A 17,021-nucleotide genomic window follows, 5' to 3' on the forward strand; every position below is an offset into this window, starting at 1 on the left:
GCTGAAACTGAACTCGGACAAGACGGAGGTCCTCATCCTCGGACCCAACCCCTCGGCCTGGGGCGACTCCTGGTGGCCGACCACTCTCGGGACAGCACCGACACCCACCGACCACGCACACAATCTAGGATTCATCCTCGACTCCTCCCTATTCATGTCCAAACAGGTCAACGCCGTCTCCTCCTCCTGCTTCAACACCCTCCGCACGCTTCGCAGGATCTACAAGTGGATCCCGACCGAAACAAGAACAACGGTGACACAGGCCCTCGTCAGCAGCAGGCTGGACTACGGCAACGCACTCTACGCCGGAATCCCAGCCAAACACCTACGACGTCTACAGCGCATCCAAAATGCCTCCGCCCGACTGATCGTCAACGTCCCCCGCCGCAGCCACATCACCCCCCACCTGACAAACCTACACTGGCTCCCCGTCGACAAGAGGATCACCTTCAAACTCCTCACCCACGCACACAAAGCACTCCACGACACCGGACCAGCCTACCTGAACAGCAGACTCAGCTTCCACACCCCCACCCGCCAGCTCCGCCAGCCTCGCACTCGCCGCCGTCCCCCGCATCCAACGAACAACCTCCGGCGGCAGATCCTTCTCCTACCTCGCAGCCAAGACCTGGAACACCCTACCTACCCAGCTACGGCAGACCGAAGACTTACTCGCCTTCAGAAGACTCCTCAAGACCTGGCTCTTCAAGCAGTAGCGCAACTCCCCTCCCCCCCCCCCTTCAGCGCCTTGAGACCCGCTTTAAAAATATCATGATTGATTGATTGATAAGTGTTACCAGTTTATTCCAATCAAGATGACTTCAGGTGTGCCATACTTTTGTCATAAGTAAGACAGTAAGCGCTCTAGTTGTTCTTAAGAACACTCTGGGACATTCTGTCATTGGGCTATACTTGGGCTACATCTGGGTGATATTTGGGCTACATTTGGGTTCTTTTGTCTCTGGTGGCCATCTTGGGAGTCTTATTTGTTATGAAGTTTCCTAATTTCCTCATTTACTGCAGTCTCCTCAGTAGGAAATACTTTCAGTTTTTACTTTGGTTCCACCAAGAAGGCATTCAGATGTGTTATACATTTGCCATAAATTCTGAATGTTAGCACTCTAGTTGCTCCTTAGATCACTGTAGTAAAGCTACTGCTCACCAGGGAAGTCTGCTGCTGGTATTCAAAGTGCATGTGTCAGTCTGCATGTCAGAATTTTTTTATGAAATAGAAGAGGATTTGAGAAGTCAAAATGTGCCCTAATTTTTCTTTCTGTAGCACTAATCATAATTTCTATGGCAAAATGAACCCCCTCATTTTGTTCCTTTGCAAATTAAATGTTTTAGGTGTTACCTCTTTGTTCCAATCAAGATGGTTTCAGGTGTGCCATACTTTTGTCATAAGTAAGACGGTTAGCGCTCTAGTTGTTCGTTAGAACACTCTGGGACATTCTGTCATTGGACTATACTTGGGCTACATCTGGGTGATATTTGTGCTACATTTGGGCTCTTTTGTCTCTGGTGGCCATCTTGAGAGACTTATTTGTTATGAAGTTTCCTAATTTCCTCATTTACTACAGTCTCCTCAGTAGGAAATACTTTCCGTTTTTTACTTTGATTCCATCAAGAAGGCATTCAGATGTGTCACACATTTGCCATAAATTCAGAATGTTAGCACTCTAGTTGCTCATTAGATCACTGTAGTAAAGCTACTGCTCACCAGGGAAGTCTGCTGCTGGTATTGAAAGTGCATGTCAGAATTTTTTAATGAAATAGAAGAGGATTTGAGAAGTCACTCAAAATGTGCCCCAATTTTTTCTTTCTGCAGCACTAATCATACTTTCTATGGCAAAATGAACCCCCTCATTTTGTTCCTTTTAAATTAAATGTTTTAAGAGTTACCACTTTATTCCAACCAAGATGGCTTCAGGTGTGCCATACGTTTGTCATAAGTAGGACTGTTAGCGCTCTAGTTGTTCTTTAGAACACTCTGGGAAGCTGCAGTAGAACACAAAGGAATCAACAGACAGTCTCTGCCCTTGTTGGATGTACATGTTTTACTGAGAATGTCAGACTTCATTCTCACATGACTGAGAAAGATAATGTGAATTTACAGAAAATATGCTCTCAGTTTAGCTTATAGATCATCTTCCAAACCTCTGTGGGAAAAGCATGAGAAAATAGTTTTCTCTCTCAAGTATGATTCATGATATCACAGCAGAAGGCTTTTTCACATGGTAAAATCACCTTAGAACACACCACAATTCCTAAAATGAGTATGGTACCATCAACAAATGATTTATAATGTAACTAAAGTCTTAAAACCTTCTATTAACTGTAATGCTCTTTAATGAGGTGCTATCATGTATATTGGTCCCAAGATGGCTGCCAACACTTCTTGGATGAAGTACTGACAGCCAATCAGATCTCACGATGAGATGTGTGGTTAGGCTCCGCCCAGATATATATGTGATTTTGATTTTTTCAGGAACTACTGAACGGATTAACACCATTTAAGCAAAAGGCACGACTCTGAACCAAGGTCTACCTTTCTGCCAAATTTGGTGTAATTCCGTTCAGCAGTTCGGGCAGTAGCTGCGGCTAAAGGTCCTATGGGAAATTGCATGGGGAAAACATGTTTTGGGACCCCCCTTTTTTCTCAGCTCCCGCTACACGAATCATATACACACACACACACACCATTGAAAATAAAGGTGGTCCACAACACGTTATTTTGAACAAGAGTACTAATAAACACATTTATTACAACAGTACCAAGATCAAAGTATAGTGCAGTGCTTCCTAAACTTTAGAACCATGACCCACTAAGAAATGTTTTAATGTAAGTAGAGCCTTGTGTGGTGGCCATTGTCATTTAGAGACAGCACATTAGCTATTGAAATGGTCATCACATTTGCACAGACATACAGTTTTACAGGTAAAACTACATTGCACACAAATGAGAATGTGTGGAAATCGGGTTTCAATGAATATTTATTATTTGTGCATAACCAATTAAAGTGTCTTGATTTGTTCTGATCCTACAAAAATCTTTGTTTCCATCAAACTTTGGGGTTATAAAAAATTCTTAATTTTTGCTTTCCTAACTGCTGAATGTGGACAGTTCATTTACAGGCATTTACATTGTGTGTGTGTTACGAAATAAATACATCCTACAGCCTTTCCTTAGACACTTCATGTACCCCAGCAGGATTGTCACATAATTCACTTCACTATTCCTTCTCTGACTGTAAAGTAAGAGGAATTTGTAAACACCAGTCACAGTGTTAAAACAAGCATTTGCAATGCAATAGGTCTCGCATTTGCAAGAGTTTAAGCTATGGGCATTGTAAATGACAATGCCTTTTATTTATCTGTTTTGATAATGAACACATACATTTACAATGCCAATAGCTCAAACTCTTGTAAATGCGAGACCTATTTCACTTCAAAGAAGAGGCCGCCTTTGTCCCAGGCTGCTTGGAAAGTGAAAGCTTGCATGGTGCGCTGAATGTTGCAGGAAAGCATGTAGTGCTTGCAGTAGGAGAAACTAATTAAAGAAAATAGTGCTTACAGACTAAATAGGACGTACAATGCAATAACAGAAGTAAAAGGGCCAGTCCTCATGGGAGGATACAAATTAAGACATGGCAGTAATAAGGAGGGACTAACAAACCTATTAATGAATCAGAAGCCAGCATTTACAAAGGACAATGACACAAGCAAATGAAAAATATAGGCGGAGCTTCGAGTCCATACAAGAATACAGCATGCCTCGCAGAGCAGCGCATGCACTGCCCAGGCTCGACCTAAAATAGAAGCAATTTGCCAGAAGACATATTCTGACTTTTGACATCTGTCTTTGAAGTGCTGCAAATGTGACAAGATAAATAAAGAATTTAAAGGCAGCTTTATTTATTGATTGGACTTTAGCGACTCACCAAATATCTGCTAGTTTCACCCACCAGTGGGTCGCCACCCACTGTTTGGGAAACACTGGCAAGTGTATTTGACTTGAGAAATCAATGCTTTCTGTTTCCGGCCCTAAGAGTGAATAGAGTGAGTGAGTGTGTGAGTGTGTGGACATTCCTTTCGGTGGGGTTGATGTTCTTCTGTAAACACAATATGCAGAACATCTTCCATTTAAAGGCATAGAAAGCCTTGGTGAATGAACTTTTAATTTCTTGAGAAATTGCATGGACTCTCGATAGAGGTTTAAATGTCCATATTGCATGGCTTCAGAAACTAAGCTCCAAAGCTCTATTACTGAAGGTTGGGATGCAGGATCTGAAGCTCCAAGCAACTACATGATGAACAATGACTTCAAGGCTCTTGGTAGAAAAGTGTATAGAATCTGCTGTGATCAGTCAGTCTACAGGGCATTTCCGTGTAGACCCACCTAGCAGTGTCTGGATGTGAAATGTTGACATTTCTTTGTTACTGGCAGAGAGGTCTTCTGTGCAAAGCCACAATCACAGAAGGCATTTTGCAGCTTTGTTCAAGACCCCCCTTGTGATTTTCCTGAAAGGTCCTGCTGGGAGATTCCACCTCTACATTGGGAGCTGACCTGAGGTAATTTGCAAATTCCTTGCCAACAGCCATCTCTTCCTGGATCTTTCTCTGGAGGATTACTCAAAACCACTGGTTACAGCTGAGATAGGGGGTGCACTGTCTCCTCCCTCACAAGACCACCCCCTTCAGCCAATGAAGGTAGATCTGTTCCCTGTCCTTCAGAATTCTAGTTGAAAACATCAAACAGTGGGGACACTGGTCTGAGCAAATGGTTTCAGGGAAGCATATGATGCAGTGACCCTCTTCTTTCTTTCTACCATAGGAAGGACAAAAGGACAACAATGAATATATTTTAGATGGAAAGGAAAATATTTCCTGCCAGAAAATAATCCACATACACTTGGAAGCTAAGCAATGTCAACTGGAAGCACATTTCCAAGGTTTGGGCAGGTTTTTTACAAAGACTACAGCCTGAACAGCCAGACTCAGCCCTTCAGGATCTTGTTAACAGGAGCCAGAAAAAGAAAAAAAAGAACTGAAGGAGCTGCCAGTCACGGGCTATGATGGGATCCTGATGGAATGATCCCCCTTAAAGGTGAAATGTCAGTTCTCCAGCCTCTGTAGGCTGCAGCCTAGCTACCTACATTGCTCTTTCGTTCTCTCATTTTTGCTTTAAAAAAGGTTCGGGATAGAATTTGTAAATTTTTCACAACTTCTATTTAATAAAATAAAAAATAAAGCTAAACTTGGGCAATACAGCCTTAAGATGAGCTGTCAAATATTTATTTTTATATTTAAAATGATCTTTTCTAAAAAAAAGTGTATGTTGTATATATGCGGTTGGGTTTATTCATTGCTTATGATGATCAATGGAGATCCAACAAAGGAGAAAGGAAGTTACTAGAGATCTTCCATCACATTCATTGGGACCACATTTCTCTGCTTGGCTTTGGGAAGCTGTACCACTTACAACTGCACAATTTTCTGGAGCACTTAGCTTTTCCTGCAGTGAGCTGGACAATCACGCAAGCCTAAGGGAGAAACTCCATATCATTGTGTTTTTTCTGAACATCACAATTCTGCTGTGATGTCTTGGGGGTACCTAAATCATACCCCATTCTCAGTGAGAGTAGCTACCATCTGTCCTCTCCACTCAGGCTAGGTGATGGCACCGTAATTATATTCAAGGGCACAGCTCTTTTTACCTTTAATCATGTGGGAAGGCTGCCTTCTAACTCTCTGCAGCTTAAAGTCAATTTGGTCTCCATAACTGTGTTAATTTGCCATCTTGAAATCTGACAAAAGGCTGTAGTACATATGTTGTGTATTTGGAATGTTTAGTTCACAGGCGGGTCGCTGAAACGATGGGTCTGTTTGAACTCATGTGTGCATCAATAAAGGTGCTTCTCCAGTAATATAGGGACACAAACACTTCAGTGGGATAAACCACCCGGCTGGCTGTGTCATCCTGCCTTGGTCACTTGAGGTGTAAATGTGCCGGGTGCCTCAGCCAGTACTTGGTCACCAGCTTTATCAGGACACTGATGAAGCCAGCACACCAGTGTACTAGAAACAGGACAAGAGAACCAGAGGTAGAAACACTGATGAACTGTTATCCTCATTTCATAGTGGGCCTAAGTCAGGGAACACCTGCAGAGTCTCACTGCTGCCGAGAGCAGGGGAAAGGAGGGAGCACTCAATCCCAACTCAAAGGGTACCCATGTCCCCGTTTCTTCAGTACCAGAGAGACCAGGATAACGTGGGTCTTCACACCTCCAGCCTGAGCTCCGGCTCCAGTGCCTGGAGGAAGTCCTCCTTGTGACAGAATCCTTTAAACCATCTTTCTAGCCCTTATAGTTACAGGGATATTGCCAGCTGAATTTGTGGTCAAGCTCAACCCTAAACTAACCCATTCCCATTGGGTACTGGTGTCTCCAGAGACCACAATATGTCACCACAGTTCTGCAAGTGTCCCCACCACCAGAAAATATTGACTGCAACTGGAAGATCCCTAGATATATTTGCCTTCAAAGTTGAAGGGACTGATGGAACAATATAAGGGGAGCTGGTCCACTATTTTCATCAGAACCTATATGGAAGCATAACGATCATTTGGGTTCTTACCTATGTGGCAAAGGCTGGTGTGGTAATGGATGAATGGTAAAGGCTGGTGTGGTAATGGTTGTGTGGTAAAGGCTGGTGTGGTAATGGATGTGTGGTAAAGGCTGTTTCCTCCGTGATTTTTGGGGCTGAGTTTTCCTGAAATGGTGCAACACTGCTCTTATTTTTTTTAATGCACACAGAGCATTTATGGTCTAGATATGTTCTGTAGGGTGTATATTTTTGCCAACACACTGTCTTTGCTAGTAATTTGCTTGGCCTTTGTGCCTTTTCTGCTTTCCCAATTGGCATGGGCTAATCTTTGACTATTAAGAAGTTTTGTTTTGCCATTTTTTTACAATTTCATTTTTTATTTGGCCACAATGACACATGTTGCTTGGGTGAGCTTGTTATCTTTGATAAACTTTATATAATTTATATACACAGTCTTTTGATACTTGCAACCTACGCAGATATGTTATGTGTATACATTGTCCATTAGAATGATCATTATAGACATTGTCATTTGAATAAACAATATATATGGATGTAATGTGTACACATGTTGTCGTCTGATACATCTGTATATATTGCAAACACAAAGAGATGATGGACGGAGTGCTGAATCTTTTCAGACACACCCCCAGTCACACATCTGGGTTGAATCCATCATCGTTCTTTAGCTCACTTCGTCACCCCAGTTCAGACCTGGCCATGTGCAAATCAGTCTTGATCCTGTGCCTCATGGGAACAGTCCAGCCCGAACTTTCAAGCCAGGTCTTCCTGGACCGAAAACAGACATCCTGGGACCGGTTTTGGGGTAACACCCCTCATCAGCCAGGTTAGCTTGAATCCAGTGGCAAAGTGAGCAAGGGACCCACGTCTTGGCATCTCCTCGTGTTTACATCTGTATATATTGACATAATCTATAAATAAATTCTGTTCCAGATCACCAGGCAACACAGTTGTATAGTATATAGACACTTTTTTGTAAATATTATGAACTTTTAACCAGAAAGTTTTTTAAACCTGTCCTTAAATTGTATCAGTTTTGCTATAGGAAGCCTGCCTTGTATTTTATACGTATATTAACAAACATCTCACTTGTTTTAACGTGGGAAGTTTTTTAAAGTCAGCCCTCTCTAATGGTAGATCTTTAAACTGTTCGAGCAGCTGTTTTTTTTATCTGAATGTCGTTGTTTTTATACTTGTAATGCTTTTATGATTGTTTTTAAATGATCGAATAAAACTAATTTCAATTGATATAAGCACTCAATGAAGCTAAACAGAATAAGGACGTGTTTAATGATGATTTGAGTTACAGGAAAACACTCTACATACAACACACAGGTACAGTTAAACTTCACACTGCTTCTTCAGCTTCGCACTCTACCAAAGGCCAAAATCGCTGTCTGAAGTACAAAAAGGTAGACTCCTAGCGCTCACCTGCCCATGCACATCCTTGCAGAAGCCAGTCGCCAGCCCCTCGGCCTCTAGGATCAGGCTGCTCTGGTGGCGAAGGAAACTGACCACAAGTTCATTTTCATCATCCTCAGAGTCATCGGTGCTGTGCGCCAGTGCCACTATGTTTCCCTACACCAAAAAAAGATAAGAAGAGGTTGGCCTGTGGAATCTCTTTTTAATCGGTCATTCCCCCTAGGAAGATCACAGAGGAATCACCACACTGAGGTGAATCGATAGAGGAAATGGAAGAAACCACCAGTAGTGCTGATTCCTCTAAGATCTTTCAATGGTCTTCCCCGTTAATCAATGAGCATGGCCCCATTGTTATCTCTGGTCACTTTTTCATGTTGATAACTCATTGACTCTTGCAGGGTTTGTACTTATGCTGTCACTGTAGGTATAACTATGGCACAGCCTTCATCCAAAAAGAACAGATGCTAATCTATCTGCTCTGTGAAACACCCATGTTAGCAGTGTAAAGGCCTTGGCTGTTACTTCAGAAAACATCATTCCAGGAAATCCCTTCAACATAAGACTAGTCACATCATCACAGCTTTACAACCCACCCCAGAGGCAGGACAGCACTGCTCTGTAACTCATTCTCCTAGACGTAAACTTCTAGTCCAGTGATTGGGGGGTGGGGGAGCTGAGTTAGAACTGCCACTTACTCAGTGGTGGGACTGCCCGACTCTCCAACACTACTGGAACAAGATTATGTTCACTATGTCCCAAATATGTCAGAAAGCAATAGAACCCTCCCCCAGGCTCTGTCTCTTAAACATCTGGGATGCTACCGATCTGAACCGCACCAAACAACCGTGGGTCTCTTTGGGCTGTATCATAGCTAAAAAGGAACATTGCCAGAACATGGAAGGGGGGAGTCGTGCCCCGCCGTACGGACTGGGCTGGAGACATGGACTGGTGCATGCAAGCCGAGAGGGTGATATACAAAGGTAGAGAATGCCCAGGCAAATGGGCTAAAATATGGGTCCCATGGAATGAGTATAGAGGACTTTTATGTACCCCCTTTGCAGAGGATGCTGCATATGATGTGGATAGGGAGTCCCCTTAGGGATTTAATACGATGATGTGCCTGTATGTCATCGCTACTGTCTATTTTAATTTCATTGGTCATATACGTGATGCATTTATTTTAAATTATGTGATATTCCGAACAATTGCTTTTTTATGTTGTTGTTTTTTTTGTTGTATTGTTATTTTGTGTTTGTACAATAAAAAGATTTATATAAAAAAAAAGAACTGCCACTTACAAGACCATAAAGGTGAGGTTAAGGTTTTACATACTTGGGTTTGACTTAGACTCCTTTCAGATCACTGACCAGTGACCACACCTAAATCTGGGATGTGCCTTATCACTGTGTAGATCTGAAAGCTTTCTCAAAGCCTATTCAGCACACAACACTTAACGGGTTCACAAAGGTAGCCACGGTGGCGTTTAAAGAGCGCTGATTGGGCGCCTTAGGTCCTCCGAGCGCGAGATAAACTGAAAGCAAGGTCCTGGGAGTCTGCACTGAGACTGTGAGCGCCACCACGGCTCAAGTAACGTGCACGCGCCTGGACCTTGGTGAGTTAAAGTGCCGTTTCTCCCTTTCCTTTCCGCATTGGAGCTCGGCATTTAAAATGAGGGCAGTGGGTCTCGCCACAGTGATGTCTGAGGTGCGAACAGTAGGCTTGTGAAGGGTATGTAAAACGTTGGCTGAATCTGCCAATCAATGTTGTGATTTAAGAGCTATAATGTGCATGTGAAACTGGGCCCGGGTACTACAGGGGGTCGATAGGTGATGTTGAGCCAATATAGGCACGTATGGAATAAGGAATTCCATACAGAAAATGGAGCTAAATGCACCAATTTCCGCATGGAAAAACCAAATTCCAAACCATCTAGCTGCCGGAGTAGGCCGGGGGAAATACATGAATTATTTACCGCATCCTAGAATACCGAATGAGTTAATACCGCACTGCTTCTAATCCGGATTCGGCTGAAACAAGAGTTTTCGGTAGAATCGGGAGTATTATGCCACTCATGATGAAGGCCACCACCATAAACCGAATACAAGGTGAAATGATAATTAGACAAGCACTGCTTGCTTTGACGTTTATTGCTTTCTGTGCGTGAGGCAAGTGTTTTAGTTGTACTTTTCATACGTTATAATCTAACAGGTCAGTAACTTTATATAAAACTACTATTCACAGATATCGATACAAACTGATATACTTCTATATTTATGTAAGGATATTGCTGTAGAGAATTACGGTATTTATATTTTTGTATGTTAGCTTTCACATTAACAGAGAACAGCGCCCTCATGCAAGAGGGCATCTACTGTTTTTCCAATCTAAATTCACCTTTCTACGCTTTAGTAATCCAACGGTGCCACCTTTTGGTTCTGAAAGGGAAGCACACCCTTAACAAATCTCAAAGTATGCTCCACATTCACCCAGCCAATTCAAAACATTTCACATTTATTGAGAACAACTTTGAAAAGCAAGGGGGAGGGGGATTACTTAAAAAAGAAAATCATAAAATCAAACGAGGGCTCGTGTTACAACATCTCAAGGGACACGCCCCGTCTGTTGTCCTCCTGCAGGAAACCCACTTGGTAGTGACCGCTACTACAGCCCTTGACAGATGGGGTTTCAGAATGGTAATACACTCTGAGTTCACCACAGGATCCAGAGGGGTGGGAATATTAATACGTAAAAGCTGCCCATTGATAATACAGGACACTCAGAGGGATGACCAGGGGCGTTTTGCGGCACTATCCTGTCAATGGGAGGCACGAGCATACAACTTAGTTACAGTATACGTACCGCCCGCGCTCCATGCCCTGGCCCGCTCAGCTCTTGGTGAGTTTCTGCTCACCCTACCCCCGGGGGAACTTATTATAGGAGGAGACTTTAACGCAGTCCCTGACGCCTCCCAGGATAGGTTACCAGCGCGAGACCAAGAGAAGCCCCCTACACATTTATGTGACTTTGCGGAAGCAATGGGACTTATAGACGTCTGGCGTACACGACATCCGGCGGCGCGCCAATACACGTACCACTCAGGTGTCCATAACAGTCTGTCCAGGATAGATTACATCCTCTCATCCCCGGCAAGCCTAGCAGCAATTTCAGAGATCACACACCTCCCTAGAGGGATATCCGATCACTCACCCTTGTTAGTGACACACACATCACAGCACGTGGGACGTAAACGCATTTATCCGCTTTACCCGGGGTACCTCATAGTCCCGACTATTAGGAAACAGCTGCGAAAAACCACAGAACAATATTTTCAAGAAAATACACACTCAGTTGATTCCCCTAGTATTCTATGGGAGGCGTACAAGACGGTCCTACGAGGGCAAGCAATATCTGTAATAACATCGCACAAACGTGGCAAGGCCCACCAAGTGCTATAACTAGGGAGCGCGGTTAGCCTAGCAGAAGATGAACACACCAGAACACAGACCAATGAGACTACGCATAAGCTAGACCTGGCCAAACAAGCGTATAGGGACTACACATGGGAGGAAGCCAAGATGAGAGTCCACAACACACAATCTATGAGATGGGGGACAAGGCCTGTAAGTTGCTGGCCTGGCTAGACAAGAAAGAGCACGCTAGTCGCTGGGTGGCCCTTCTGCATTTACCCTCCGGGGAGGACGTAAAGGACCCTCAAGACATAGTGACAGCCTTTGCAAGCCACTACGAGGCAGTCTACACACCATCCACGAACGCCACAGTGGCGGAGAATTTAGATTTTCTCAGAGACATTCGGTTGTCCACTTTGACACCCCGAGACGCAGACACACTAGACGAGCCATTTACAGTGGTTGAAATTATTGCTGCACTTAGGGGTCTACAATCAGGCAAAGCCCTAGGTCCCAACGGCATTCCGGTAGAGTTCTATAAAACGGATGCAGAAAGACTGGGACCCCACTTACTGAAAATGTACGTAGACAGTCTGGATAGGGGAATATTGCCCAGAGATCAGAGGACAGCGACCTTAGTGACGATTCCAAAACCTGGCAAGCCCCCTCAGGATTGTGCCTCATACCGTCCTATTTCACTCCTCAATGCGGAGGCGAAAATCTTAGCGAAAGTACTGGCCACTAGGCTTCAGCCAGACCTCGCGTCACTTATCCACCCGGTTCAGTCCAGGTTTTTGCCTGGCCGCAACACGGCAATGAATTTAAGAAGGCTCCACGGGGTGTTGGCTCGAATGTCTACCATCCGAGAGGAGGCAGTCATTCTATCGCTGGATGCCAGCATGGCTTTTGATCGGGTGGAATGGCCCTTCATGTTCGCAGTATTACAGTACTTTGGTTTTGGGCCCAATTTTCGCGCATGGGTCCAGCTACTATATAAACAACCCCTGGCGCATGTTGTGGTCAATGGGCGCATCTCTGAGAACTTCCCTCTAGGGCGCGGGACCAGACAGGGATGTCCCCTATCCCCGCTCCTATTCGCCCAAGTGCTCGAGCCCCTTGCGACCTGGATACAAAACGACCCAATGATACGAGGACTGCGATGGACAGAGGGGTGATAGGACCGTATATCACTGTACGCGGATGATATATTATTATATATGTCCTCCCCCAGCCGCTCCATCAACTGTCTACTAGACATTTATGCCGCTTATGGCAGATGTTCGGGCTACACGATTAACTGGGCGAAGTCGATTCTGTTTGTCCTCCACGGTTCCCCTCCACGTCTACCCAAGGGAGTGACGATACAGCTGGGGAAAGACTGCTTTAAATACCTGGGTATCCACATTACCCCAGATCCTGCTCAATTTTACGAGAGAAATCTTAAGCCACCCCTCCGGAGATTAAAGAACGACGTAAAGCACTAGCATACACTATCCGACCCTCCTGGGCCGCGCAGCCTTATTTAAAATCATGGCTCTCCCGCGATTCCTATAGGCTCTGCAAAATACACCCACCCTGGTCCCTGACTCTTACTTTAAGGTAGTCGAGGCTGAGGTGGGACTGCTCCTCTGGGGTGGCAAACCCCCCCGCATAGCTCTGTCCAAACTTACTAAGAGCTGGTACGATGGTGGAATAGCATTGCCTAGCATACGGCTGTACTACTGGGCCTCACAACTTATTATAGTGAACCAATGGCTCCATGCCCCTCAGGAGGAACCGGCTCTCCGGCTCGACCGACATGCTCTTGGGACCGAAGGACCTCTGAGGGCGCTTTACCACAAGAACAAAAAAGATGCATGGATGGGTCCCACCGCGCATACAATACGCACATGGTTCATAAAGAAGTGCAGCGGGCGCTCGGATGGGAGGGAGTCCTGACACAACTCACACCATTGTGGGATACACCCAAACTTGGTACACTCCGCAACAGTAAGGGGTTAGCGCAGTGGGACCGGATTGGTATCTCAAGAATTGGGGACCTTTGGAAAAAGGGAGAAGTAGTGGCTTTTACTCAACTGCAAACGACATATCAAATGGCTGACACAGAACTATTTCACTACACCAAATTAAACACGCACTTACAAGGGCCATACCTAGAGGCACGGTTCTCCCCGAATCATCCCCACTTGAGGACCGTCTCCTTACAGACCAGCTCACTAAGAGGGCCATTTCCCTCACTTATCGTAAACTTATCAATAATCAGAAAGATCCCACACTAGCCTTGCGAGACAAATGGCGGGTGGACCTTGGAGACATAGACGACCAGGACTGGCAAGAAGCACTAGCGTCCCCAAGGGAGGTGGCGATCCCGTCCCGGCTACGGTTGGTGCAACTGAAGGTCTTACATCGGACATACTACACTAGAACTATGCGCCACAAAATCGGCCGAGCTGAAACACCTCTGTCTGCGGGGATGTGGGACAAGGGGCACATTCTACCACACGTTCTAGGAATGTCCACACATAACACACTACTGGGAGGAGGTGATGGACACAATTACTCGGGTGTGTGGTTCTCAGGTTCCTCCGAAACCAAAAAGGTGCCTCCTCAATATATGGGAACCAACTGACCTAAATCACGCAGCACAAGACTGGGCAACCCTGGGGATCATGTTGGCAAAACGCAATATTGCACAACACTGGGGTGTGCCAGCAGCCCCCCAGCAGAGACAATGGTGTCAAGATATGGATAGCTCAATGGTGGCCAAAAAAGCAGTTTTTATACACAGAGGTTGTCCCAAAAAGTGGGAACGGGTGTGGGGTAGGTGGAATTCATTTCAGGGTTACATCTGTGCTCCTCCGGCATCAGACTCGGATCCAGACTTGAGCGACTAACCCACTGGGTCCAGTGAGGGGGCATAACAATGGCCGGGATCGGTGATCCAGACGTTTTGATACATCCAAAATGTAAAATACGACAACTCTTGACACTGCATTACCTGAGCATATGACCTGCAATGAAAGTAATACGGTAACAGACACTACCCAATGTAACCAGCTTTTTTGTTATATTGTCCTTGTAAATGAAAATAAAAAAGTTTAACAAATTTAAAAACATAAATAAAAATCGGCCTGCTGCCTCTCTTGCATCCTCTTTCTGGCTTCCTGTGTGAAATATGAAGCAGGAAGCACCAGGGCTCCCACGCTCCCCGCAGCCAATCACAACGCTGAAATGTGATTGGTGAGAGCGCAGTGACACGCCGGGCATGTTCTCCATGCAGGCTGTAAAGCAGCGTGCATGGAAAACAGGAAACGTGCGCATTACTGTTTTGGGCGACCAGAGAGGGCCCACCAAACAGTCGTTGCGCACTTAAGAGGGCTGTACCACTCCTTCCCTGCTCTTTAGCCCCGCCCTGCCCACTCATCAAGCGACCGCAGAAGGACAAAATAAAAGGATAATAAAATTAGTTATTATCATTTTATTTTTTCCTGTTTTTTGGTGCTTTGAGGCAGTGGGGCGACGCTCCTCAGCCTTAGCTGAGGAGCCGCCTCTGCAAAATACATATGGCTGTGTGGAACGTACACACTGCAAACATTTCGACAAAGCCCAAAGAACAAGTTACTTATCTTCGGTAACACCTTAACTGGTCTCTATCTAACCACATATCTCTTACTTTAGAAAACCCCAGGCGTCAGGCTGGATCCAGATATTTTTCGTGAGCAGTACTCCTGCGTGCTGGTAGGTGTCGTCGTTCGGCTCCGCTTGATGTCAGCGCTGGAAGTAACGCATGCAGTGCCTATCTAGGCATCACCCTAGTGCGCTGATGTCAGTTTCTTTTTGCAACTTTCCACACCAGAATCGCAGAGCCCCGAAGATCACTGGCCACTGTTGCGTGAAATTAGGGCCTTTTAGAGCGAACAGCCCTTCAATCTGAATCCGTTCGAAGAGCGGGGAGGATGGGCGAGTCGGTAAGGAATCTGCGGCTATATAGAGTCTATACCAGATTAGGCGTTACGGAAAGTAAGTAACTTGTTAATCTGATAGAGAGTTCTAGCCACAGATTCCTTACCACAGAATAGACACCTAAGCAATACCTTCCCAGAGGTGGAGCTGCAACACTGATTAAACTAGGAAGCCCTACAGGACCGAACGGGCAAAGTATCTGTTTTAGCGGACCTGAATGTCCAGGCAGCAGTGTTTCGTAAACGTGTGCAGGGAAGCACACGTTGCTACCTGACAAATATTCAGGACAGGTCCCCCCACAAGCCAACGCAGTGGTCGCAGCTTTGGCTATGGTGCAATGAGCTCATAAACCATCAGGAGGTTGATTTTTGGCAAATGCATTGCATATTTTGATGGAGAGCACTATGAGATGGTCCGTTTCTGCACTGCCTTTCTTTTTTTGGCTCAGACATCCCCCGCAAACAGTTGATCGTCCACCGAGAACTCTTGTGTGGTCAAGGTAGAATGACCAGGCTATTTTTGGGTCCAGTCGATGGAGTCTCTCCTCTTCTTTAGAGGGGTGAGGCAGATCATAAAAGGTAGGCAGAGTGATGGACTGGTTTACATGTAAGGGAGTTCCCACCTTTGGTAGGAAGGATGCTGTGGCCCGAAGAACCAACTTGCTTGAATAGATGGTAATGTAGGAAGGATGAGATAACAGTATTTGTAGCTCACTGCCCTTCCGGGTAGATGTGATTGCCACTAGAAAGGCTGTTGTAGGAGGCTGGCTTAGTATATGGTGAACACATATTCAAGTGGTGCACCTTGTACCAATTCAGGCAACCCTTATGGTTGTCCCAAAATAGCCCTTAAGTACCATAAGGAAAGGGATGGAAAAACTCGGGGGTCCCTCCCGGAGGAGGCACTGGACAGAGGAGAGGATACTCCCATGTCCTTTGTCCAGTTTCATTCCAGAGCGGGAACCAAGGTCTCCTGAACTGGTTTAAACTGGAGTATGCAAGGAGGGCATCATCTGTGCCCCGCCCCAGCCCAATACATTAAATCCTGACCGGGAGGTGGTCACACCTCCCAGTAACAGGAAACCTACTGTTCTACGTTCCCCTAATTGAGTTCAGCTCAGCAGCAGGAGGGCAGATTTATGTCTGTGGTCGGCAGCAGCACTAGCTTGCATGCAGACCCTGAAAGGCTGTTATAGGGAGTACGGGGGAGGGGGGGTCCCCTAAGGAGCCCCCCAGTATTTGGGATCATACTTACAACACTGGAATCTATGTTGGGCTATGATTCCAACATGCTTGATACCAAACATGACTGGGTTTGTTGCAGCCATTATATAGTTAGACATGTCGTAATGACTGATGTCCACTATATGTCTAAAAATGGCTGATGGCACTTACAAAGCCTGGATAATCTACTCTGGGATTTGTAAGGGTGTCCTGCTCATGCAGGGGCACCCTCACCCTTAGAACCAAGCACCCTGCCCTCAGGACCTAAGAGCTTGCCACTGGCGTGACCTATAGGTTTTAAGTGTAGTGACCTCAGATATAAGGAGACATATCTGTTGTGAGAGGTGCAAGCACCAACTCACACAGGCTGCAATGGCAG

General features: G+C 45.4%; 1 protein-coding gene across 3 annotated transcripts in view; it reads right to left on the reverse strand.

Moving 5' to 3' along the window:
- The window catches only part of ELP6 (elongator acetyltransferase complex subunit 6), a 154,396-nt gene that overhangs the window by 19,064 nt on the left and 118,311 nt on the right, over positions 1 to 17,021 (reverse strand). For all 3 annotated transcript variants that reach the window (XM_085628623.1, XM_085628622.1, XM_085628624.1), the window contains one exon: positions 8,059 to 8,205. In XM_085628623.1, coding sequence (XP_085484749.1) covers positions 8,059 to 8,205 — 147 coding nt within the window. The remainder of the gene's footprint in view (positions 1 to 8,058; positions 8,206 to 17,021) is intronic.

Source organism: Triturus cristatus, chromosome 10 (genome assembly GCF_964204655.1).
Source record: "Triturus cristatus chromosome 10, aTriCri1.1, whole genome shotgun sequence".
NCBI lineage: Eukaryota > Metazoa > Chordata > Amphibia > Caudata > Salamandridae > Triturus > Triturus cristatus.